Genomic DNA, 25,119 nt, shown 5'->3' with positions numbered 1-25,119 from the left:
TAAATTGAACCCAAAATCAAAGAAGAGCCGTGAAACAAAACGCTAGGCAGTGATATGATACTATACCTAGAAAGTCCTGGAAAATTTACAACAAAACTGCTAGAGCTAATAAACGATTTCAGTAGAATGTCAGGATACAAGAGCAATATGTAAAAATCAGTGGTGTTTCTATACACTAGTAATGCACAATCTGAGGAGGCAGTCAGGAAAAAAAATTCCATTTACAATAGTGACTAAAATAATCAAGGGAAACGGACTTTGGCCCAGTGGTTAGGGCGTCCGTCTACCATATGGGAGGTCCGCGGTTCAAACCCCGGGCCTCCTTGACCCGTGTGGAGCTGGCCATGCGCAGTGCTGATGCGCGCAAGGAGTGCCGTGCCACGCAAGGGTGTCCCCCGCGTAGGGGAGCCCCACGCGCAAGGAGTGCGCCCGTGAGGAGAGCCGCCCAGCGTGAAAAGAAAGTGCAGCCTGCCCAGGAATAGCGCCGCCCACACTTCCCGTGCCGCTGACGACAACAGAAGCGGACAAAGAAACAAGACGCAGCAAATAGACACCAAGAACAGACAACCAGGGGAGGGGGGGGAAATTAAATAAATAAATAAATCTTTAAAAAAATAAAATAAAATAAAATAAAATAAAATAAAATAAAATAATCAAATACTTAGGAATAAACTTAACCAAGGCCGTAAAGCACTCGTATTCAGAAAACTACAATTTATTCTTAAAATAAATTTTTAAAAAGGCCTAAATAATTGGGAAAACATTCTATGCTCATGGATTAGAAGACTGATTATCATTAGGATGCCAATTCCACCCAAATTGCTATAGAGATCCAATGCAATCTTGATAAAAATTCTACCAGCATTTTTTAAACAAATGGAAAACACAATTATCAAATTTATTGGAAAGGTAAGGGGTCTCAAACAGCCAAAAACATCTTAAAAAGGAAGTGAAGTTGGGGGACTCTCATGTCTGGACTTTAAATCATATTACCTAGCTATGTGGTAAAAACAGCATGGTACTGGCATAAAGATAGACACACAGTCCAATGGAACTGAATTGATGGTTCAGAAATAGATGCTCGTACCTATAGTCAAGTGATTTTTGATAAGCCTGTCAAACCCACCCAGCTTGGGCAGAATAGTCTATTCAACAAATGGTGCTGGGAGAACTGGATATCCATAACCCAAAAAAAGAAAGAGTACTCCTGTTTCAAACCTTATTAAAAAATTAACTGAAAATGGATCAAAGACCTAAATATAAAAACAAGAACCATAAAGCTCCTAGAAGAAAATGTAGGAAAACATTTTCAAGACCTAGTGGTAGGTGGTGGGTTCTTAAAAATGGTGCAGCCTTTGTGGAAGATAATTCCTTAGGAAGCTAAACATAGAACTGTCATATGATCCAGCAATTCCTCTACTAGGAATATATCCAGAAGATCTGAAAACTCTGACATGAACAGACATCTGCAAACTGATGTTCATAGCAGCATTATTCACAATTACCAAAAGATGGAAACAACCCAAGTGTCCATCACCCAATGAATGGATAAGCAAAATGTGGTATATATTTATAAAAGAGGGAATACTATGCTGCAGTAAGAAGAAATGAAATTGGACACATATGATAACATGGATGAATCTTGAAGACATTATGCTAAGTGAGGTAAGCCAGGAACAAAAGGACAAATATTGCATGGTCTCACTAATATGAGCTAAACATGAAGAATAAATTCATGCACCTAACTTGGGTGCCCCAAAATACATGAGGCACATACTGGCTAAATTTAAGGGAGAAACAGACATCTCTACAATAATAGTTGGAAACTCCAATATACCACTCTCAGCACTGGATAGAACATCTGTACAGAGGATAAAGAAACAGAGAGCTTGAATAATATGATAAATGAACTAGACCTAACAGACATTTATAGGGCATTATACCCCAAAAGAGCAGGATATATGTTCTTTTCAAGTGCTCATGGGTCTTTCTGCAGGATAGATCATACATTGGGTCATAAGACAGGTCTCAATAAATTTAAAAAGACTGAAATTATACAAAGCACTTTCTCTGATCATAATGTAATGAAGCTGAACATAAACAACAGGAGGAAAAAGGGAAAATTCACAAATATATGGCGATTAAACAACACAAATAATCAGTAGGTCAAATAAGAAATTGCAAGAGAAATCAGTAAATACCTTTACACAAATGAAAATGAGAACATAACATATCAAAACCTGTGGGATACAGCAAAGGCAGGACTGAGAGGGAAATTTATAGCCCTCAGTGCTTATATTAAAAAAAAAAAATAGACAAGTTCAGCCAACTAGCAGGATATAAGTTTAATATGCAAAAATCAGTAGCATTTCTATACACTACCAATGAGCAATTTGAGGAGGAAGTCAGAAAAAAATTCCATTTACAATAGTGACTAAAAGAATCAAATATTTAGGAATAAACTTAACCAGGACAGAAAGGACCAATATTCAGAAGACTACAAAACATTGCTAAAAGAAACCAAAGAAGACCTAAATAAATGGAAGGACTTTCTGTGTTCATGGACTAGAATACTAAATATCATTAAGATACCAATTTTACCTAAACTGATTTAGATGTTCAATACAATGCTGATAAAAATATTCCAACAGCCTTTTTTAAGAAAGGAAAAAGCCAATTATCAAATTTATTTGGAAGTATAAGGGCCCTGAATAGCCAAAAAATGTCTTTAAAAAGAACAACAGGGAAGTGGACTTGGCCCAATGGATAGGGTGTCCGCCTACCATATGGGAGGTCCGCGGTTCAAACCCCGGGCCTCCTTGACCCGTGTGGAGCTGACCCAAGCGCAGTGCTGATGCGCGCAAGGAGTGCCGTGCCACGCAGGGGTGTCCCCCGTGTAGGGGAGCCCCACGCGCAAGGAATGTGCCCCGAAAGGAGAGCTGCCTAGCGTGAAAGAAAGTGCAGCCTCCCCAAGAATGGCGCCGCCCACATGGAGAGCTGACACAACAAGATGATGCAACAAAAAGAAACAGATTCCCGTGCCGCTGATAAGGATATGAGCGGTCACCGAAGAACACACAGTGAATAGGCACAGAGAACAGACAACTGGAGGTGGGGGGCAGAGGAAGGGAAGAGAAATAAAAAATAAATCTTTAAAAAAAAGAACAACAAAGTTGGAGGACTCTCACTTCCTGACTTTAAAGCTTATTACTTAGCTACAGTGGTAAAAAACCACTGTAAAAAAGATCCTGTGGTAGGTGGGGTTTCTTAACCCTTACACCCAAAGCATGAGCAACATAAGGAAAAATAGATAAATGAGACCTCCTCAAAATTAAACACTTTGTGCTTCAAATGACTTTGTTGAAAAGGCAGCCTACTCATTCGGAGAAAATTTTCAGAAACTACGTATCTGATAAGGGTCTGATCTCCATGTTATATAAAGAGGTCATACAACTCAACGATAAAAAGACAAGCAACCCAATTTAAAAATGGGCAAAAGATTTGAACATATTTTTCCAAAGAAGAAATACAAGTGGCCAAAAAGCACATGAAAAGGTGTTCAATATCACTAGCTATTAGGAAAGTGCAGATCAAAACTATGAGAGACCATTTCATGCCTTACAGAATGGCCATTATTAAATTAACAGAAAACTACAAGTGCTGGAGAGGATGTGGAGAAACTGGAATGCTCTTTCACTATTGGTGGGAGTGTAAAATGGTGCAGCCGATGTGGATGATAGTTTGGTGGTTCCTCAGAAGCTAAATATAAAACTGCAATCCCACTATTGGGAATATATTCAGAAGAACTGAAAGCAAGAACCTGAACTGATATTTGCACACTGATGGCATTATTCACAATTGCCCAAATATGGAAACTACCCAAGTGTCCATCAACTGATGAATGGATAAACAAAATGTGGTATATACATATGGTGGAAAACTCTTCAGCTACACGGAGAAATGTGCTTGGGATGCATCTGACAACACGGATGAACCTTGAAGATGTTAGGTTGAGTGAAATAAGCCAGATACAAAAGGACAAATATTGTACAGTCTCACTAATATGAACTAAATATGATGAGTAAACCCATGGAGTTAAACTCTAGAGTACAGGTTACTAGGTGATAGAATGTGGGTTGAGAAGGGGGAGCCAATGCTGAATGTATGGAGAATGTTTAATAAGGGGATTGCAACTGTGGGGAAATGGTTAGAGTTGATGGTACCACATTAAGTGAGTATAATGAACACTCTTGATTTACAAATGTGATTGTGGCCAAAAGGGATAGTCTAAGGAGGTCAATGTTAACTGAAAGAAAGCTGGAGGATAACCTAGGGACTGCATCGCATAGTGATTTTGGTGGTCGATGATGATTGTGGTTAATAGTACAAACCTAAGATTGTTCCTCTATTACAAGGTGGACAGTTATAAGTCAGAAAAATCATTGTAGAGCCTACAATTTTACCTCTGAGTAACCCAACCATAAAATATTTATTGCGAATTTATATGCCAGGCACTATTCCAGCATTGAGGATACAGAGTGAAAAAAAGCCAGCTACAGTTCTTGTTCTTGTGGCACATTCAGGTTGGGAGGGAAGAAAACAATAAAAAATAAATCATTAAAATCTAGAACATGATTCTATTAACCTCTAAGGAGGTTAATGTGAATTGAAAGACAGCTAGGGGATAATCTAGGGACTGTATAATACAGCGATTTCAGTGTTAGATGAGGATTATGGTTAATAATACAAATATAAGAATATTCCTTTATTATAAGTGTTAAGAATATGGAGATACATGGGAAAATATAACTAGTGTAACACATAGCCTATAGTTAACAGTACTATTGTACTGTTAACTATAGAAAAATATTGTAATTTACAGCAGTGGCAAAAAAAAAAGCTAAGGGCCAATAATGGCGAGAGGTATTAGGGGATATGGGCGTTTTCCTTTTGGAGCAATGAAGAAGTTCTGAAATGCACTGAGCTGATGACAGCACAACTCTGTGATGAAACTGAGAGCCACTGAGTGTACACTTTTGGTGGATTGTACAAGGCAGGGGACTGACCCCAAGGTGACTGATGGCCTGTCATTAACAGTACAAATAAGAGAATGTTCTCTTATGAGCCATAACAAATATACAATACCAATACATGGTGTGAATAATGTGACGGTTTGTGGGAAAGCACATCGAATATCAGCTATGGACTATCAATAGCAGCAAAGATGTTCTTTCATCACATGGAACAAGTGTGCCACAACAGTGCAAGGTGGTGGTGGTGGGGTGATATATGGGATTCCTGTATGGAATGCAAGGTTGTTTTGTTAACTAACAACTCCTCAAATGAAAAACAAATTACCATAAAAAAGAAAGTAAGATAGAAAAGAAGGGAGGGAGGAAGGGAAATTGAAATGATAACCCACAAGATTGGAGAAACATCTGCAAATCATGTATTTGATAAATACATATATCCAGAACATATAAAGAACTCTAGTATCCAGAACATATAAAGAACTCTAACAGCTCACTAATAAAAAGACACATAACTCAATTTTTAAAAAGGGCAAAAGACTTGAATAGACATTTCCCCAGAGAAGAAATACAAATGCCCCCTAAGCACGAGAAGATGCTCAACGTTGCTAGCCGTTAGGGAAATGCAATGCGATCCCACTCACAGTCGCTGAGCTGGAGCAGGTGCTGGCCAGGATGTGGAGACATTGCTGGAACCCTCAGACATTGCTGGACAGGACATAAAATGGTGTAGCCTCTGTGAAAAACAGTTTGGTAATTCTTCAAAGGCTTAAAAATAGTTTCCATGTGGCCCAGCAATTCCACTCCTATCTTTATACCCCAAGGAACTGAAAACCTCTCCACGCCACAGCGCATACAGGGGTGTTCCCAGCTGCCTCGTTCCTAACAGCCCGAAAGCCCATTCACTGATGAATGGAGGCATATGCTAGGGTAGAGCCACGCACTGGAGTGGTGTGGAGACCTGCTAGAACATGGACGAACCTTGAAGACGTTACACTAAGTGAAAGAAGCGGGACACGAAAGGCCTCGTGTTCTATGATTCCATTTACACGAAATGTCCAGAACAGGCAACTTGAGAGGGATGAGGGATTGAGGGTGACGGCTAAAATTAAGAGGGTCATTGGGAGGTGATGCAAATGTTCCAAAATCGATCGTGGTGATGGTTGTGCAACTCCTTGAGCATCCTAAAAGCCACTGAATTGTTCACTTACGATGGGTGAATTGTACGGTATGTGAATTATATCTCAATAAAGCTGTTAAGGAAAGAAGTCCACAGGTCAAGGGGGCACAAGGGGAGTTTCTGAGGTGCTTTAGATTGTCTGTTGAGCTGTGGTGACTACACAGGTATGTTCACTTTATGGAAGTCCCTCGAGCAATCACTCACAAATCATCTACCCCTCTGTATCCACATGGTACTTGAAGAAAAAGTAAAGAGAATCAGGAACCAAAGTGGGGGGAAGTGTCTGCAGGCTGCTCGGAGCATCCCGCCTCCAGAGTGGGCTGCGAGGGGGCTGCTGCTCAGCGCCCTCTTTTAGAAAAGCTGCAACCCGCCCCGACAATGCGCCTCTGCTCGGCTGGTGCAGCCTCGAGAACGAGCAGCGGCTGCTCTGGGCCTCCAGGGAAGCAGCAGGCCCCGGCAGGCTAAACAGCGAAGCTGGAACAGCTCCTGTGAGCTGGTGTGCAGCAAAGCTCCCTGCCAGGGGCTGGACGGAGCAGACCCGCTTAGAGTCACAGGCAGTGGCAGGCCTGGGGGAAAGGGACGCCCACTGCCCACCGAGTGCTTCCGCAGGTGGACTTCGGGATGAGTGGTCCCTGCTCAGAATGTGGCCCAGGGGGTCAGAGAAGGGGTCCTCCACCACACTGAGGGGCTCCGTAAGGAGGAAGAGGACTGCTCCATGCAGAGTGGAGCAGGGCAGGGGGGCCGGGCAGGCAGGTGGGCGGGGTGGGCACGACGAGCCACATGCCGCTGCCGGGGTGAGGGGTGTGGGGCAGGTGGCAGCAAAGGGGCCAGATCACGAAAGGCGCTGACTGAGCTGCTCAGGAGCGCGCTTTCCAGGAGGAGGGAAGGGCTTTATGCTGGGGGGACACCGGGGACACGGGCCGGTCTGGGCTCCAGGAAGGTGGTCCAGGCGGCAGCGGGGCGGGACACCTGCGGGGGCCATCCAGGAGGGGCAGTGAGGGCTAGGGCGCTGTTAGGCTAATGTGTCAACTCGGCCAGGCAATCGTGCCCAGGTGTTTGGTCAAGCAAGCACTGGGCTAACTGGACTACAAGGGCATTTGTGGACTTCAGTCACCATGGACTTTACTGCGGTGGTAAACCATAGATAGCTGATTACAATTACATCCATCAGGGAGCTTGCCCTCAGCGACGGGTGATGCTTAACCCAATCAGTTGAATGCCTTAAAAAGGGGAAGTGATTCCAGCATGGAGAGAGAATTTCCCAGCTCGCCTTTGGACAGACAACGTTTCCCAGAACTCGTCGAGGACCTATGCTGGACTTTCACCGCAGCCCCTGGTTCAGCCTGCCTGCGGAACCTGGCCTTGTGCATCCCCACGGTCACGTGAGCGGCTCTGATAAAATCTCACACTAGTGACAGATACCTCTTGTTGATTCTGTCTCGCTAGAGACCCCTGACTACCACAGGCGCTGAGGGGCCGCCCACAGGCCAGGAATTCCCACCACGGGGGCTCGGGCCAGAGGCCATCCACCCACCGCCAACAACTGCTGTGTGTCGTCGGGCATGTCCCCGTTGTGGCCGCAGCCTCTCCATACGTGACATAAAAGGCTCAAGTGAAATCAGCCGCGTCCAACACGGCGAGGAACCCCTGGTTTCACAGCAGTCTCTCAGGGGTGGGTCCCCTGCTCCTGGCTTCCGGGCTCTCAACTTCCATTTCAGCTGGAGGGGATTTCACCTGCCAAGGGGGGCCCTGCAGCTTACTTTTTTAGACACAACTGAAGCCTCTAGGGTTTGCTTTAACTTGGCTATGACGGCATGAGGTGCCCTAGACAAGTTCTTGAAGATCTTTGAGCCTCCGTTTCTGCATCTGTGAAATGGGCTGAAGGGCTGTTGAGCGGATTAGGGACCTTCAGAGTCACGTGGGGCTGGGGGCTGCCTCTTGATGCCCCCAGATTGGGCTCACCTTGTTCTGCAGGACTCTGCCCCCACCCCCTCCCTGCCAGGGTGCGCGGGCGTGGTGGCCCCCAGGCGCCGAGTGAGGGGGTCTCCAGCCTCCCACTCAGGAGTTCAGGCCCCTCAGGCTGCGGGCAGGAAAGGAGAAATTCTTGCTGAGCTCCTGTATTGTACCAGGTGCAGCTATTAGCTCATCGACAGCCCAGGAAACTGAGGCTCGGAGGAGCCGATGTCGGTCCAAGGTACTCAGGGCAGGGCCAGATTTGCATCTGGGCACCCTGATGCTTTGTTGGGTGCCTATTATTATTTTAAGTTGTTTTTTTTTCACTGAGGAGTAATATTCATAAAGTTTAGCACAGGCTTTAATTACACAGCTCAAAGAATGACCCACAGATGATCACCCATTAAACCCCTATGCAAATCAAGACAGAGAAGATTCCCAGCACCTAGAATCTCCAGCCAGCACCCCCCAATAAGGAACCCCCATCCTTTCTGTTTTTGAGCTTCATATAAATGGAATTAGTGGGCAAGTACTCCTTGTATCGGTTTATTTTGCTCATGTGAGCCACCCACGTGGGGGCAAGTAGCAATGACGGCGTGTTCTTTTTCTCCATTGAATGCTATTCCGGCGCCATTTATCCCAGTGGGGAGTTTGTGCAGCTTGGCTCTTAGGAAGGAGGCCCTAGGTGCTCCCATCTGCATGCCCTGCTGCTGGGGGTGCCCCCAGCGAAGGCCTCTGCCCGGCCCAGCAGGGGTCATGTTGTGTGTCGTGCCTGACAGATGCCCCAAGGGCCTTCCGTGGAGGTCCACATGCGCCGGGGGCTGCCCGCAGGAGCTAAGGCAGGAGGAGCCCCCCGGAGCAGGGGGCAGCCATACAGCCTCCTGAGGTTGGAAGGAGTGGTTTGATGAAACTGGATCTCTGGCCCTGGGTGCAGATGGGAGGAGAGAAGTGGCAGGGGCTGGAGGGCCCCGGTGAGGTCCAGGGACCGGCGGTCAGCACTGCCCTTCCCATCGGGGCCCTGAGCAGCGGATCACCCCACCCCTGGGCTGGAACCCGGCAGGGGACAGCAAGGGGCAGCCTGCCCATCCCAGGCCCAGATGCGGTCTGTGCTTATCCAACTGTGTCAATGCCACCAGGTCCAAGCCAGAGAGATCCAAGCCTTCGCCAGGTGCTGGCCGGAGAGGGAGGCGTTCAGAGCCAAGCCCTGCTGCAGTGCCAGCCTGAGCGGGGCAGGTGCTCGCGGCCTCATCCCAGGGTTGGGGTGGGCAGGTGCTCTTAGCCGGGGGTTTCAGATTCCCTGGGAGCTGGGATGAGGAGCCAGGCCTGAAGGCGATGACCAGAGACACCTGGGGCCTCGGGGAGGTGCCGGGACAGGGGCGGAGGGGGCCAGGCTGCACACCTCATTTTTCCCGTTCCAGATCAGCTGCTGATGCTGCCAGTGGGGGAAGAGCCGGTCGCGTCTCCACCCCTCCTTGCACCTCCTGCGGCCCCTCAATGGGGCGCTGAGGTCCCAGGGCAGAGCAGAGGGGCAGGGGCCTGTGCCCCTGGGCAGGGCGAAGCTGGAGAAGGTACCTCCCATTCCCATGAGGCCAGGTACTCTCGGGGACCATAGGGAGTGGTGGGGTTGAGCCTCAGAAAGAGGCCACGACATGGGAAACGGACTTTGGCCCAGTGGTTAGGGCGTCCGTCTACCACATGGGAGGTCCGCGGTTCAAGCCCCGGGCCTCCTTGACCCGTGTGGAGCTGGCCCATGCGCAGTGCTGATGCGCGCAAGGAGTGCCCTGCCACACAGGGGTGTCCCCCGCGTAGGGGAGCCCCACGCGCAAGGAGTGCACCCATAAGGAGAGCCGCCCAGCGCGAAGGAGGGAGCAGCCTGCCCAGGAATGGCGCCGCCCACACTTCCCGTGCCGCTGACGACAACAGAAGCGGACAAAGAAACAAGACGCAGCAAAAAGACACAGAAAACAGACAACCCGGGGGAGGGGAATTAAATAAATAAAAAAATAAATCTTTAAAAAAAAAAAAAGAAAAAAGAAATAGGCCACGACAGGTCAGCCATGGTTATCAGGAGCAGGTGCAGACAGGGAAGGAAGGCTTCTCGGAAGAGGCGGCCCCCCCCCCCAGTGGGCAAAACAGTTAGAGCAGGAGCCCAGGGGGCCAAAGTCCAACTGGCCCTGCTTCAGTTTACTGGCCCATGCCCCTCCCATGCTCCCCCCTGCTCCTCTGTCAGCCCCAGGACCAGGCAGGACTGTGCGCTCGTTTCACAGGTGAGGAAACTGAGGTGGGGAGTGGGATAGGTGGCTTGGCTATCATGATGCCCCAGGTTCCTAGGCCACGGGCAGACCTGGCGCCTGCAGCCCGCCCTGACTCATCGCAGGCACTGTAGGTGCGCTGCACCTGCCTGCCCTGCAGGTGGTGAGCCAGCAGGGCAGGGCGTGGATGGAGCAGGCACCGGAAGTGGCTCATCCGGGCGGGGGCAGTGGGAGCGAGAGGGGAGGCTGTGGGAGAGGAGGGGCGCTGGCTTGGGCTCCGCACCCAGACCCAGGTCTTTCCACCCAGAGCCCGGCCCGGGCCAGGTGAGCCTCGCTCTGCTCTGCTCCCTGGGCTCCCCTGGCAGGGGCATGACTCAGCCTCCCGTGAACCAGCAGCTTCTGCACGACCGTGTGCCCTGACAGCTTGTTTATTCCAGAGCCGGGGCGGGGGTGGGGGGGCAGCACTGCGCAGGGGCTGAAAGCTGCCAGCTCACTGGGGGAAGGGGAGACCCGGGACAGCCCATCCTGCTGCAGGGCCCGACCCGCAGGCCGGGAAACACTTGGGGCTTGGGTTCTGGGCTTGGTGTTGGACGCGGGAGGGAGGCTGAGGGCCATGTCCCCGTGCTGGGCTCAGTCACTAGGTGGCCACCTGCTGGGGCCAGGAGTGTGTGTTCATGGTGGCACGCGAGTGTGCCTGTGTGAGGGTGCACGTGTGAGTGCATGAGCGTGCACGTGTGCAAGCGTGCGTGTGCAGGCATGCACGCAACTGTGCCGGAAAGACCCTGGCAAATACACCCTCAAGAAACCTATCTGTGGTGTAGATTGAGGAACTGAGGTGTAGGCAGTGACGTGTGTGAGGCCGCACGGCAGGGGAGAGGCAGCTAGGCAAGCGCGACCCAGGGGCCACAGCCCGTCCACAAGCCCCCGAGGGACCTGGCTTTCTCACTGGCTGCCACTGACAGCCCTAAAACAAGGCCTCCTAAATGGAAGAGCAGAGACTCCATGACTCTTAGGAGAAACTTAGCTGGAAAGCGCTGTGACTCTGCATTAGATAATGGCTTTTAGAGTATGACCAAAGGCACAAGCAACCACCATGACAAAAAGAGATAAATTGCACTTCATCAAAATTAAAAATCTTTGTCCATCAAGCGAGGGAAAAGACAGCTCACAGAACAGGAGAACATTTTGCAAATCAAATGCCTGACAAGGGACTTGTACCTAGAATAATGAAAGAATAAATATACAACCCAACAATAAAAAAGACCATTTTAAAATGGGCAAAAGATCTGAATAGACATTTCTCCAAAGGCATATAAATGCCCAATAAGCACATGAAAAAAATGCTTGACATCATGAGTCATTAGAAAAAGGCAAATAAAATCCACAATGAGATAGCACTTCATACTGACTAGGACAACTACCATTTTAAAAGTACGGAAAATAACAAGGATTGGCAGGGATGTAGAGAAATAGGAACCCTCACACACTGCTTTCTGGGAATGTAAAAAAAAAAAAAAACTTAAAAAACATATTTATAAAGTTTTATTAAAGCTAGTGAAAATACTGATAATTAAGTTAAACAGTTCTGGGGCAGGAATTTCCTTAGCAAGACATTGGAACACAGTTTAGCAGTTTCTGAAAAGGTTAAATGGAGTTTCCATGTGACCTAGCAATTCCACCTCCAGGGTTGTGCCTGAGAACTGAAAACACTGTCCACAAAAATGTTGACGGGGTGATGCCAGCATTCTTGACAAAAGTCAACAAAGTGGGAATGACCCAAATGGCTATCAAAGGAAGAATGGATAAATAAAACATGCAATGGAATATTATGTGTCAGCAAGAAAAATGGAGTTTTTTATAATGGGTATGTAAACTATATACATATAGAACTATATATATATATATATTATTAGGAGCCACTGGGGATTGAACCCAGGACCTTGAACATGGGAGGCAGGTGCTCAACCACTGAGCTACATCTGTTTGCAAGAATGGAGTTTTGATAATGCTCCAGCGTGGATGAATCTTGAAAATATTGTGCTAAGTGAAAAAAGCCAGACAAAAGGTCAATGTCGTATGAGTCCACTGATATGAAACGTCCAAAATAGGCAGGTCTCCAGAGTCAGAAAGTGTTTAGGGTTGGCAGGGGCTGGAGTGGGAGTGATGGCTAAGGGTGCAGCGTTTCTTTTTCAGGTGATGAAAATGCTCTAAAACTGACTCGTGGTGATGGCTGCACAAGTCTGTGCAAATATACTAGAAACCACCGAGCTGTGCAGTTGTAGGGTGAATTGTATGGTAAGTGACTTGCATCTCAATAAAGCTGCTATAAAACAAACCTCTCATGTTCGACAGGAGGTAGGAGGGATGGCGCGGGGAAGCGGGTGGGGCCAGGGTCCCCTCTGCCACTCGCTGCCTTGACTGCTCTTTCTAGTCTCCAGGAGCTCAGGTTTCTGTTATGCAGAACACCTCGTCTTCGAGGCAGGGGCTCAGCATCTGTTTCCATGGTGACGGGACGGCACCGCCAAGGCCAGCTGGGTCAGCTTCCTGACAACAGGTGCATTCTCACCAGGCCACAGATGCACACGCAGGCAGCGTCAACGCCCCCTGCCTCACCACCGGGCCCTGCCCTCTGGGCACCGAGACGCGCTGCGCCTCCAAGGCCCAGAGCTACTGAGTCCCCTCCAGAAAAAAGACGACAACCCTGGCTGAGGCCACAGGTGGGTGAGCAAAGCAGCTACTGCTTCCCGGACACCCCCTGTCCTCTCCTGTCCTCTTCCGGACACCCCTGTCCTCTCTTGGACACCTCTGTCCTCTCCTGTCCTCTTCCGGAACCCCTGTCCTCTCCTGGACTCCTCTGTCCTCTCCTGGACCCTTGTGTCCTCCTGGCACTTGCAGCAGTTCCGTTTACTCAGTGGCTCTGCTGAGTGCTCTGCAGGCACTTTCTCCCTCAGTTACAGCTACTATTATCCACACCCTACAGAGGGGGAGACGGGGGCTAAGAAAGGAGGAGGGACTTGTCCAGGGTGGTACAGTCACCAAAAGGCAGCCCCGTGCTCTGGCTTCCACCAGGCTTTGCTCTCCAGAGGCAGCTGCACCTGCGTTTGTCTCATCTGCACGGGCCCCTGAGGGCAGGAAGGTTTCGCCCTCAGGACAACGGAGGGCACAGAACCGTTTAGTGAGTTTAGCTGTTTGTAAAAGCAGCTTTATTGGGGTCCGCCTGACACGGTAAACTGTACCTCTGTGAAGTGTGTGACTCGATGCGGCCAGGAAACCAAGATGGAGAGAAGGCTTGTGCCACCACCCTGCGGCGAGGGGGCCCTTGGGGGTCCCCGTCTGGAGGCAGCGAGCAGAGGCAGCCGGGCCTGGCCGGGCAGAGAGGGCCATACCAAGGAGGGGGGCCCCCTAGGTGCCGGGCCAGGCAGGATTTCTGCAGAGGGGCGTCCTGGGGCCGGCAGCGCTGAAGGCCCTGAGCTGCACTGCTCTGACTGGGGCCCGGTGGCCTGCCCACCACGGAGGAGCAGGGACCCTCTGGGAGGAGGCTCGGGGGACAGGAGGAGGCTGGCGGCTCAGCTGTGCCCGAGCCACCACGGAGTCAGCCAATTCCTCGAGACACGGCCCTCCTCCCCAGTCTGGCGGCCCCCCCTCCGGGCTCCCAGAGAGGGTGCCTGCGCGCCTCGCCTCCCCACCTGCCGCAGCCCTTCTCACCTCTGAGACTCGCAGGCAACCAGGAGGAGGTGCAAAGCCAGAGAGCCCAGGCGTGGGGCAGACAGAAAGCTGCGCAGTCAGGAGGAGAAGCGCAGGCGCGGCGGGTGGGGGTTAGGGACGCTGCAGAAGGAAGAGCTCCCGCTTGAGGGCCCTGGACCACGCAAGCAGGCTCCGTGAGTCACTCGCTTTTCTTCCATGTCATTGAACGATCGGGGGCCTCCCCCCCAAAGGAGCCCAAAGCCCCCAGCAGCACTGAGTCCCCTCCCGACTGGGTCCAGGGCCACCAGCCTGAGCGCCACCCATGTCCAGATGCTGGAAAGCCTGGCCACGGCCCTAAGCTGTGCATCATCCAGCTTGATCTCCTGGAGCTGGGACAGGGGCTGGGTGGACAAGCGCCCAGCCATCATCCCCCTGGCCGGCAGTGACCCTAGGGACACGGGCAACTCCCCAGCAGCGGCCCCGGCAGGACAGGAAGGGAGTGTGGCCACACCCCGAGGGTGGTGGCACCTGGCACTCAGGCCAGAGATGCCACCCGACAAGGAAGGAGGGGCAGGGGCCCTCTGGGCTGGAACCTTGCACCGGGACACCACTGCTGGGTGGACAGACAGACAGAGCTGCTCCAGGCCAGCCTGCCACCTCTGGAGAGCTGCCTCTTGTGGGGAACCTGGGCTGCCCAAGGGTCACTGCGCCCCAGCCCAGCTGGAACCGCGGTCGCCACCAATCACGCTCCCCGCAACGATGTGCTAGCCGAAATCCCTTCACGGGCGCCAGGTGGCCGTTTCCCATTTTGGTTTCAACGGGAAAGCAGGTGTGTGCACGTGGGCGTGCTCCTGCTCCGGGGAGGAGACCACTAAGGGGCCCTGGAAGTTCACAGCCGCAGAAAGGCAGGCAGTGGCTCTTGGAGCTGGAGCCTCCGTCCCGTGTGAGCCCGCAGACACTGCGCCGCTGCGTCGCAGTGTCACTGCCTGGGACCCTCGGGCTGCCCCACAGCCAAGGGTGGTCCAGGGCAATGTTTAAAAATGACATTAATTTAAAAGAAGGCTTTTTTTTTTTTAATCCAAAAGAAGGGGTAAAAACGGCAGGCAGAAAAACAGCGGATATTGCTGCACTGAGTCCTGGGACAGGCCACCAGCCTCGCTCCAGGCCGCCGTGAGGAGCTGAGGGGCTGCCCTGCCGCGGCTGGGGCCCCGCTGGCAGGACGGCCTGCTCCTTGCACTGCCCTTGCCCGATGCTCGGGGCTGGGGGCCTGTGTACACTGCCTCCCCTCCCTGCTCTCTAGGAATAATTAGGCGCTAAGTGGTTCAGGAGGAAACTGAGCTGTGCTCCTGGAGCAGCTTGGGGCCAACGGCCCCCCAGAGAGGCCCAGTTCCCCTCCTTTTGTCTTCCCTGTCAAGCCTTCCAAGCTGAGGGCCTGGCCTAACCCCAAGAGCGACTTGAAGCTCCTCCAAGATTGGGCCTGGGGCACTGGGGCGCTGCTAGGAGCTCGTGACCAGGACTCCCGAGTGGGGCTGACAGGTGGGAGCCCACCAGGCAAGCAGAAACAGGGTCCTGCCTGGGGTCTCCTTGCTGTCCTCACGACTTGAGGCGATGCCCTGATGGGGTGCAGGCCCCCTGGGTGATGGGGTACAGAGCTGTCAACGTGCCCAGGGGAGCGGAGACAGGAGAGACAAGGGTCCTGGTGGTGTGGGAAGGGGGCTGCTGGCTGGGCTAAGGGCTGCGGGCTCCACAGAAGCAAGACCCAGTGGGACTCCAGCGAGCGGAAGCTGTGGTCATGCCTGGGCCACCATGGCCGGATGCCGGGGCCTCGAGCCGGGCACCAAGCAGGTGGGGGGACTCGCCACGGCAGCCTGTCGCCCTCACACTCGTGCCGCCTGTAAACCGGCCCCGTACCCCACACAGCCGTCTGCCGGCGCGCGGGCTGGAGGGCCAGGGGCCAGCCGTGTGTCCCCAGGCCAGGTTTCCAGCTCCTCCGTGCCTCCCCTCCTCCTCGCCCCCAAAACGGGCACCCCGCCCGGCTTAGCGAGATGACGCGGGGTAGGCGTAAGGGCCTGGGGGCGCCGTGGGTGCCGACCGCTGTGAGGACCGGGGCTCCCGCCCGGCCCGCAGGCAAGTCCCCAGAGGCCCCGTGCGCCCGGCCCAGCCTCTCCCCGTGGCCCACCTGGATCATGTACAGCTGGGCAATGCGGTACTCCTCCACGGTCATCGGCAGAGGGATCCGATACTCCTTGATGATCATCTTGGAGTCCAAGCCTTCCCGTTGACGGGGAACTGCCAGTTGGGGACGTCAGGCAAGGTTCCTTAAACAACCATGACAGGATTCACCGAGGACCCCTGGGAGAGAGGAGGACAAGGCGGTCACCTTCTGATGAGCGGTAGGCGTGGTGGCCAGGCCTCCACCCCGAGCAGGGTGCTTTGTCTCTCTCGCCTGCACGCTCCTGCTTTGCTAAATGATCCCGCAGAGCTGCCACATGCGCCGAGCGGGATGAAGTGTGCAGGCTCTCCCATCAACAAATAGCCACAGGAGGGCTGAGGGGCGGGAAGGTGGCGCGTCTCCTAAGGCGGGGGGAGCCCGGCACTTGCTCTGCTCACAGTCCTAACGAGCCGCGGCGCCGGTTTCCCAGTCTCCAGCAGGCCCCTCGAGAGTGGCTGCGAGGCGGCACAGCAGGTGACACGGGACACTTAAAACTATGAGGAGCAGAGCGAGGGAAAGAACACAGGACAATTGAAACTATGAGAAACAGACCAAGAAGTTTAAAAGTCAGCAGGCCGGGGCCCTGCCGTGTCGGAGCAAACAGTCCTGACGTGTCGCCAGGTGCTCACGGTGTCACTGCTCCATGGCAGAAACCGAATTATCCAGAAGTGGCGACTCTGAGTTTGATCTCCACCCAATAAGAAATATTTATTGACATCTAGGCCTTGGGGGTAGAAGAGTTTAATGAAATAAACAAGGCATTCACTATCTTCTGAAGATCACAAAGAAATATAGAAGAATTTGATAAAGCTTTGCATCTAAAGCAATCAAATTTAAAGCAAACCAACAAAGAACCTGGTGCTCGGCTCTCTGGGAAACGCAAGTGTAGCCTGTGCCCTGGATAGCCGAGGGTTTGCTGTGATGCCATCTGTACCTGCAGAGCAATTACATGCCATTAACTGGGAGCTGAGTGAAAGTTTCCAAAATGGGTAGCGGCACAAGTAGGCGAGTATTTTAGGAAGATTGCTCTGGGGACTGCAGATGTCAGCAAGGATTCATGGTGACTGGGGCGGGGGCCCTACTGGGTGATGAGCGCGAGGGCCCGGCCAGGCCGGCGGCCTCCCCGGGGCGCCGATCTCGAGGGCACTGAAGCATCGCCCACGCGCGCCACACTGCTGGATGTCTAACAAGCTCGAGGAAAGTGAGTTTACCAGAAATCTCGGGAAGAGTGCATGTGGCTGCAGGAAATCCCTTAACAAACCACTTAGAGGGGCAGACAGAGGGTGGGAGCAAGGCTGGACCTTCCAGGAGACGGGCACGGGTGGATGCCCATCCTCACCGACCATCCTGCCGAGGCCGGGGGCTAGTTAGCGGCCGGGCTTCTGGGACACCGGGAGGAAGGTGAGCTTGGGGCCAGGGCCGGGGTCTCCTCCCGTGCCTGCCCAGAGCCCTCACAGCCGTGCGCACACTGGGCAGGAAGCTGAGGCCAGAGACCAGAGCAGGGATGGAGCCACAGCCTCCAGTCCCAGCTCACCCCAAGCAAAGGTTGCAGTGCCAGGCCTGGGGTCCCAGAGTAGCAGGAGTGTGGAATCAGACCATCTCTCTGGTCACGTGGTTTCTGCAGCCCACCAGATGCTGCTGGCAGGCGCCGGAAGGGCCTGGCCAGCACTGTGACCTTGAGAGCCTCCGTCTCCTCAAAGGTCAACTTCAGGTTTTCTCCCCATTTCCAGCCAGGGATGAACCCTGAGAGCCTGAGCTGGCACCCCAACATCTGCCTCGGTTCTCAGCTCTCCAAGGCTCCGTGAGCACGTGGCCGCACCAGGAGGTGCTCCTGGGGTGTCAGCTATCTTCTCCCCAAGACAAGCCGCCAGGAGAGATGTCATTACACAGGCTTGCCCGCCCCCGTGCTGGTAGAGGGCACAGGTACGGAGAAGATGGACCCAAGGGCCGAGGTGCACCGCCCCCCCGGGCACACTCACCCCCCTGGGACCTGGCCCGACTGGCAGCAGAGCCGAGGCCAGCCAGGGGTGGTAGCCACAGTGACAGCTCTGGGGTCTGTCCGATGAAGCCCGTGCTTAACGGACAGTGCAACAGCAGAAGGCAACCGCCCTTCTGCCCAAAGATCTACAGTGACGGGGGGTAGTAGGTAGGGAGGAGGGAAGAACCGAATAAACAATTCTGCAGGGAAGCGGATTTGGCTCAATGGATAGAACATCCATCTACTACACGGGAGTTCCAGGGTTCAAACCCAGGGCCTCCTGACCTGTGTGACGAGCTGGCTCATGCGCAGTGCTGATGCATGCAAGGAGTGCCCTGCCACGCCGGGGTGTCCCCTATGTAGGGGAGCCCCATGCACAGGAGTGCGCCCCGTAAGGAAAGCTGCCCTACCCAAAGAAAGTGCAGCCTGCCCAGGAGTGGCGCTGCACACACGGAGAGCTGACACAGCAAGATGACACAACAAAAAGAGACACAGATTCCTGGTGCCGCTGACAAGAATATAAGCAGACACAGAAGAACCCACAGTGAAAGGACACAGAAGGCAGACAACTGTGACGGGTGGTGAGGGCAGGAAGGGGAGAGAAATAAAATAAAGATCAATAAATCTTAAAAAAAAAAAATTCTGCAGAATTCTAGTTAAGTGCACGGGTGACTGGGCCCGAGCCAGAAGAGTCAGAACTCTCAGAAGCAGAGGGTGGTGGAGCCTGCCCGGAGGAGCCCACTCTGGGACCTGAGTGCAAGGCCCTTACGGTGGGCTGTCCGCGTCCCCTCCTGCCTGCGCGTGAGGGTAGCTAAGACGAGGTGATTGCACCCAGTCCAGGGTGGCTTGGAGGGCCTGGTGGAAGCTGGAGCCCTCAGACCACTTGGGCAGGGCCTCCCGGGACGGACAGGGTTCTGACCAGCAGAGTGAGGGCAGGAACGTGAGCGCCAAGGAGGGGCCGTGTCCTGGGGAGATGGGGCCAGCTCTGGTCCTGGGGCCGCACCGCAGCCACTGGCCATGGTGAGGGGCGTGGTCACACGGAGAAGAGGCCGTTCCCTGCGGCCTGGTGCCACTACTCGCCCACGGGCCCAAGACACTCAGGGCCAGCTGCTGGGGCGGGGCTTGGCACGGACAGGAGGCTGTCCTAGCTTCGGGTGCTCCCTCTCTCCTTGGGGAGAAAACACTCCAAACAGACTGTGGCAAGCAAGCAGGGGATTTCACAACCAGCACCTGGGCTCAGAACAAAGGGGGAAGCAGCCCCGTGGGAGGCCTGGGGCAGCATCCTCGTCGGGGAGCCTCTGAGCTCTGCGGCCTTCGAGGACTGCCTCCTCAGAAAACAGACACGAGGGACCTCTGAGCGCTGGCACTTTGAGCGCCAGCCTTCCAGGCTCGAGGAGGTAACTCTGGCCTGGTGAAGTACTAGCATTTGATTTAGCTTAGAAACAGGCCTGTTTCTTACTAGCTACACCTATACTAGTTGGTTAAGAAATCTATCCTGACTTCCCTCCAAAACAGTGAAAGGCTCCTCAAGAGAGAGCAAGTCGCTGTTGCAAGAGGGCACAGGGCAACCGCTACACCCGGACCCACGGACCAGCCAGCATGCCAGCCAAATACCACGAGAGGAAGGAACGTCCTAGAACAGCCCATGCCACCCTGGACCCCCCAGTACACATCACATCCTAAAGGCACAGCCACTGGCCCTCTTGTTGGAATGATAGGCCTAGGGCTGTGTGTGCGCCCGGGGAGAGGCGAGGGACCTCCAGTTTTTTCCTTTTCCTCTTCGTGTGACATGTATACTACAAAGCGTCTACGTCATTCCTAAGTATCGGTGAACTTGCACAAATTGAACACACCCATATGGCCAGCACCCGGACCAGGAAACAGAAAGCCCACTCCCCAAGAAGCCCTCTTGTTCCCCCTTCTAGGCATATCCCCCAACCGTGGACAGCCACTATCCTGACTTCTGCCTGTTTTTGAACCCTATGATGGCCAATACTCAACTGTCATTGACCTACAGAAGTAGCAATTCCATTTGGACTCATTCTGTATACTCTGTTTGGAGAATGGCTTTTGGGGCTCAATGTTACATTCACAGGATTCATTCGAGTTGTTGCACATCATTGTAGATGCCTTATTCTCATTGTGGGGTAGAGTTCCACTGGGTGAATATACTACAATCCACTCATCCATTCGACTGTTACGGGCACATGGCTGGGCTCCTGCTTGGGACTGATATGAACAGCACTGCTGTGAACATTCTAGCACATGTGCAGAGACCTGGTTGTACATTCTGGAATGGCAGAGGAGTGAGAGTGCATGGAGAAGTCAAGCCAACGAGCCACTTCAATGAAGAGGATTTAGTTTGCCAGTGAATGGAGACTGCCAGGGGTGAAATGGGGCTGGGAGGGAAAGGCAGGGAGGAGGGTCATAACACAGAGTCAGTGACCTAAAGAGCCTTGTGGTGAGCCACCCTCTCCTCAAGTACCCAGAACCCTGAGAGATGGAATCCCTGGACAAAGGATAAATAACAGCTCTGGGAAGAGAGTCTTCCAGACAATACGTCAAAACGCAGCTGGAGATTGCCCCAGGCCACTCCCCACGGTCTCCACCTGCTGCTATTTAGAAGGGAGCTGAGGAGTGACAATCAGAAAGGGACCACCAGGGGTTCTGTGTCTTAAATGGTAGGACAGAAGAGGAACACACATCGCGAGATGGATAGAAATACAGGAAGACTTCAGACAAATAGTTCTCCATAGGTTCAAAGAAATGGCAGCTATAATCTTTTAAAAGCTTGCAAGGGCAGGGGGTGAAAGAGACAAGACACAGAAAACTTAAAAAGAAATGACTTGACAACAGAAGATGAAAGAGGAAAAGTGAACTAGCAGAGCTTGGGGAAAATGGGGAAAAAAATCACAGATTTGAAAAAAAAATCATATTATAAGTAATAAATTAAGAAGGCAAGGCACAGCACAATCACTCATGTGGTGGACAGGCTTGAGGAAATCCCTAATTAAATAGAGAAAAATAATAAGACAAAATGACAAGACATGGGAGGCAAAAGGAGATCCAACATATACGTAACTGGTGTGCTTCTTGGAGAATGAATGGAATAGGAGAAAAATGATCTGAATATATCATCGAAAACTTTCCTGAAAAAAAGATTTGATTTTGCAGATTAAACTGGCATACTGTATCCTAGGAAAAATTGATAGAGTAATAAACATCAAGACACATCTGGAAAAAGTTACTTTTAAGGATAAAGAAAGAACCACATAACTAGGGGGCAGAGAGATGGGTTGGGGAATGCAGCAGTTTGATACTATTTATGAATTCCAAAAACAGAGATTATGTTTGTAAACTGGTCTGTTCCTCTAAGCCTGATACCCTTCAATTATATTAGACTCAGCTGAGATGGCTTTGATTAAATTATGTTACGACTAGGGCTTTGATTCAACCAGGTCATTATAATGACTCAATTTGAGTCCCCATCCTCTGTGGGCTGTATAGACACTCAATCAGACACACAGAGAAGTAGGTACACAGAGAAGATACACAGAGGAAGAGAGACAGCTCCCTAGATGGTGGAGGTCCTAGGAAGAGAGATGAGCCATTCACCTGATATTCCACAGCTGACCTTGTGAAGAGACCAGAGCAGCTGAGCTGGGAAGGAAACCAGCCTCAGGAAGAGACGAGCCCTATGTCAGCCTCCAGCTGAGACTGGAAGAAGAAGGACCCATGGAGCCTAAGAGGGAGGAGAAGGGCTGAACCCTCACAGACGCCACCCACCACCTTGCTTCAGTATGTGGCAATAGAGTTTGATAAGGAAGTAACCTTGAGTTGTACTCTTTGGGGCCTTGTAACTATAAGCTTTTATCCCAAACAAATACCCTTTGTAAAAGCCAACAAATTTCTGGTAATTTGCATCAGTACCCTTTTGGCTAACTAATACAGGGAGAACCAGAGTTATCTGCAGTAACACAAGTCTAGAAAAACAGTACAGCATGTCTACCGAGTTTTGAGAGAAAGAAATTACGACCCAGAATTTTATACCCAGCTAAACTTTCCTTTAAGTATAAAGACTACTCAAATATAAACTTAGGGGCTTCAACACCATAGGGTCTTAAAAAAAATTACAAGATGTTGAAATCCAACCAACCAAAAGATAATTCAAAATAAGTTCGGCAATGGAGAAATCCTGGTGAAAATAGAATTAATATTTTTGAATTTGTGGCATTTATGGTTATTGAGGGGAATGTAAAAACAACTAACAAAAATTGGGAGAGGAAGATGGGAGATGGAAAATATACTTTTCCTAGACTTCCACAGCATGGAAGATGATTACTAGGTAGGCAAAAAAAAAAATGACTAACCTTTGAAAAAGTTTTTCTTTAATTTTTTAGAAATTATGCTGAAGAAAGCTTATGCTGCTTATGCTGAAGAAAGCTTTTTCTGAAGTTTAGCAATTCCTTTCTGCTTCCTTTTAGATATAGGTGTTCCATCTTCAGTTAAACGCAAGTAAAATTAAATTCGATTTTATTTTTAAAATGCTTGTAGAGTATGATCTGTTTTTCAGAAATGTTATACTACTCTGTACATGTCTGTACGTATACAGAATCTGGAATGATGTTCACAGAATGCTGGTGAAAGTTGTCTCTAAATGTGGAATTTGGGGGCAACTTTGGTTTGCACTTTTCTGTATTGCTTACATTTTCACAAGGCAGCAGCGGCAGCAGAAGAGTCGGAGCCACAGGTACACAAATGGCTAAAGAAATTGCTTACTCTCTCTGCTCTTTCATTTTCTCTTCTGCACAACTGGGGTCATGGGAGCACCTTCCCTGCTGCGTTGTCCTGGGCACCAAATGAGATACGCGCATGGAGTGCTCTGCCCAGTTCCAAGAAGCCTTCGCCTGGTGGCCCTGAGCTCAGGAGGTACTGCTGGGCTGAGCAGGGGCTGGAAGGCAGTTCCTGGGAAGGGGGCCCCTGGCTCCCCCCAGGTGCAGGCAGCAAACCTAGGGGGCCAGGCAAAGAACCAACCCCTCATGCACGAAGCTAGGAGGGGTGCGGGCCTGCCGCGGGTGCCGCCGGGGGCAGGACGGGGCCACCCTCGCCTTCGTCTGGCCCGAGCCTGCAGCCAGCGAGCCGGCAGAGGCCCCCCCCCCCGAGCCCCCTGATTAGGGAAGACAGAGTGATTTGTGTGTCTGTCCCCGGGCCCCTCCTGCCCAGCAGCTGAACCCTCAGACAATCTCATTACGCCCACTCTCTTGCTCGGGCGCGCGACAGACACATTTCATCTCCTCGCTGCTGGAATCGTGATGGGTTAGACAGGATTATATTTCACTGCTTTCCACGGGGCAGTTTGCGGCGCCTGACACAGCGAGAGGGAAAAGAGAAAAACACGGCTCTCCAGCGGCCCTCCTGCGGGGGCCACGCGGCGCGCCGACCCGCACAGGGGCGCACGCACTCAGCCCCTCTCCAGGGGGGGCGGCAACACCCCCTCTCCTGGGCCCCGGCATGGGGCTTTAGGAGGGCCGTGGGGCTCCAGCACCCCTTCACCCACGACCCCAGGCAGGCCCCAGCCCGTGTCCATCTGGGTCTCAGAGGACAGGCCCCTGTCTGCGGCCAGGCTGCCTGGGGGCAGCCGGGAGGGACGTGGGGACAAGGTGTGAGGTCTGAGGGGCCGCTGGCCAGCTGGAAGGCGCAAGGGCCGCCGGGCAAGCCTGCACCCTGACCTCTACCGGGACCCCCACTCTGGCAGCCAGTCCAGCCTGAACCCAGGTGGGGACATTAAAGAGGCCGGGAGCCAGGCGAGGACACGGGATTCGCCCGGGGCCTCGGGGCAAGGCTGCCCACAGGACATGGTGTGCCTTGCTGGGCCCCCCACGGCCTCCGCCATTCCTCAGGGAATTGGCGGCAACTTCAATGAAACAGAAACAGCTTCAAGATCAAAGGACGAAAAAAAAAGATCAAAGGGGGGCGGCGGGGAGGCGGGGGCGGTGGAGGCTTAAGTGGGACCATCGATCTGCAGGGTGGACAGGTAGGAAAGGGCTGCTGCAGGGCACTCGAGCCAGCCTGACTGGCAGGGAGAGCAAGAGAATTGAGTTTGCAGAACTTAATCTGTTTTTCCATGATTAGATGGGATTGACGTCACAGAAGGAATTCAGGAGTGAAGCTGTGCAGGGACAACCGGGGATGGAATCTGTCCAAACGCTGCTCAGCCGCATCCTGCCCACAGCAGGCCTGGCTAGCAGCACTGGGGAGGGCAGCGGTGCGGGGGGAAGCCATGGGGAGGGCAGGGGTGAGGAGGGCAGGGGTGGGGAGGGCAGGCTCGGCTCAGGCAGGCATGGGGAGGGCAGCAGTGGGGAGGGCAGTTGCCGGGAGGACAGGGGCGGGTCCAGGAGGGAGCTTGGGGCTATCCCTGACCCCTGGGGCCTTTCCTCCCCTGCCTTGGAAAGCCCCCTCCTTGCACTCTCTGCCTCCTAAGCCCACCTGGGGCTGCAGCAGGCAATGTGAGAACATCACCCTGATGCCGCAGAGACGAGGGCCCTGCCCCGCATCCCCACCGTTGCCCAGCACCCATACAGAGGGACAGGGGGTGCGTGGAGGGGAGGGGCAGTGCCTTGGGCCGCAGGACCCCGCTGCCAGGCCTGGGCGTGGGGTGGGTGCCTTGGGGGTCTGAGTGGGGTGTAAGAGGCCCGGCTTTCTGAAGTTGGCACCTGGTCGGCTGTCTCTCTGCCCCCCGGGAGCAGGAGCAGGCGGGGGCCTTCCACCCCCGGAACGTGCGGGGTGGCCTCAGCCCGGTGCGGGGCACGCCGAGGGGCACGGGGGCTGGA

The 25,119-nt window shown here is 52.6% G+C and overlaps 1 protein-coding gene across 10 annotated transcripts in view; it reads right to left on the bottom strand.

Moving 5' to 3' along the window:
* PITPNM2 (phosphatidylinositol transfer protein membrane associated 2) overlaps positions 1-25,119 on the bottom strand; it is a 143,394-nt gene that overhangs the window by 30,446 nt on the left and 87,829 nt on the right. For all 10 annotated transcript variants that reach the window (XM_058281288.1, XM_058281296.1, XM_058281295.1 and 7 more), the window contains exon 2: positions 16,279-16,451. In XM_058281288.1, coding sequence (XP_058137271.1) covers positions 16,279-16,356 — 78 coding nt within the window. In that variant the 5' untranslated portion in view covers positions 16,357-16,451. The remainder of the gene's footprint in view (positions 1-16,278; positions 16,452-25,119) is intronic.

Source organism: Dasypus novemcinctus, chromosome 19 (assembly GCF_030445035.2).
Source record: "Dasypus novemcinctus isolate mDasNov1 chromosome 19, mDasNov1.1.hap2, whole genome shotgun sequence".
Lineage (NCBI taxonomy): Eukaryota > Metazoa > Chordata > Mammalia > Cingulata > Dasypodidae > Dasypus > Dasypus novemcinctus.
The sequence above is the reverse complement of the archived record's forward strand: the minus strand, read 5'-3'. Positions and strand labels throughout refer to the sequence as shown.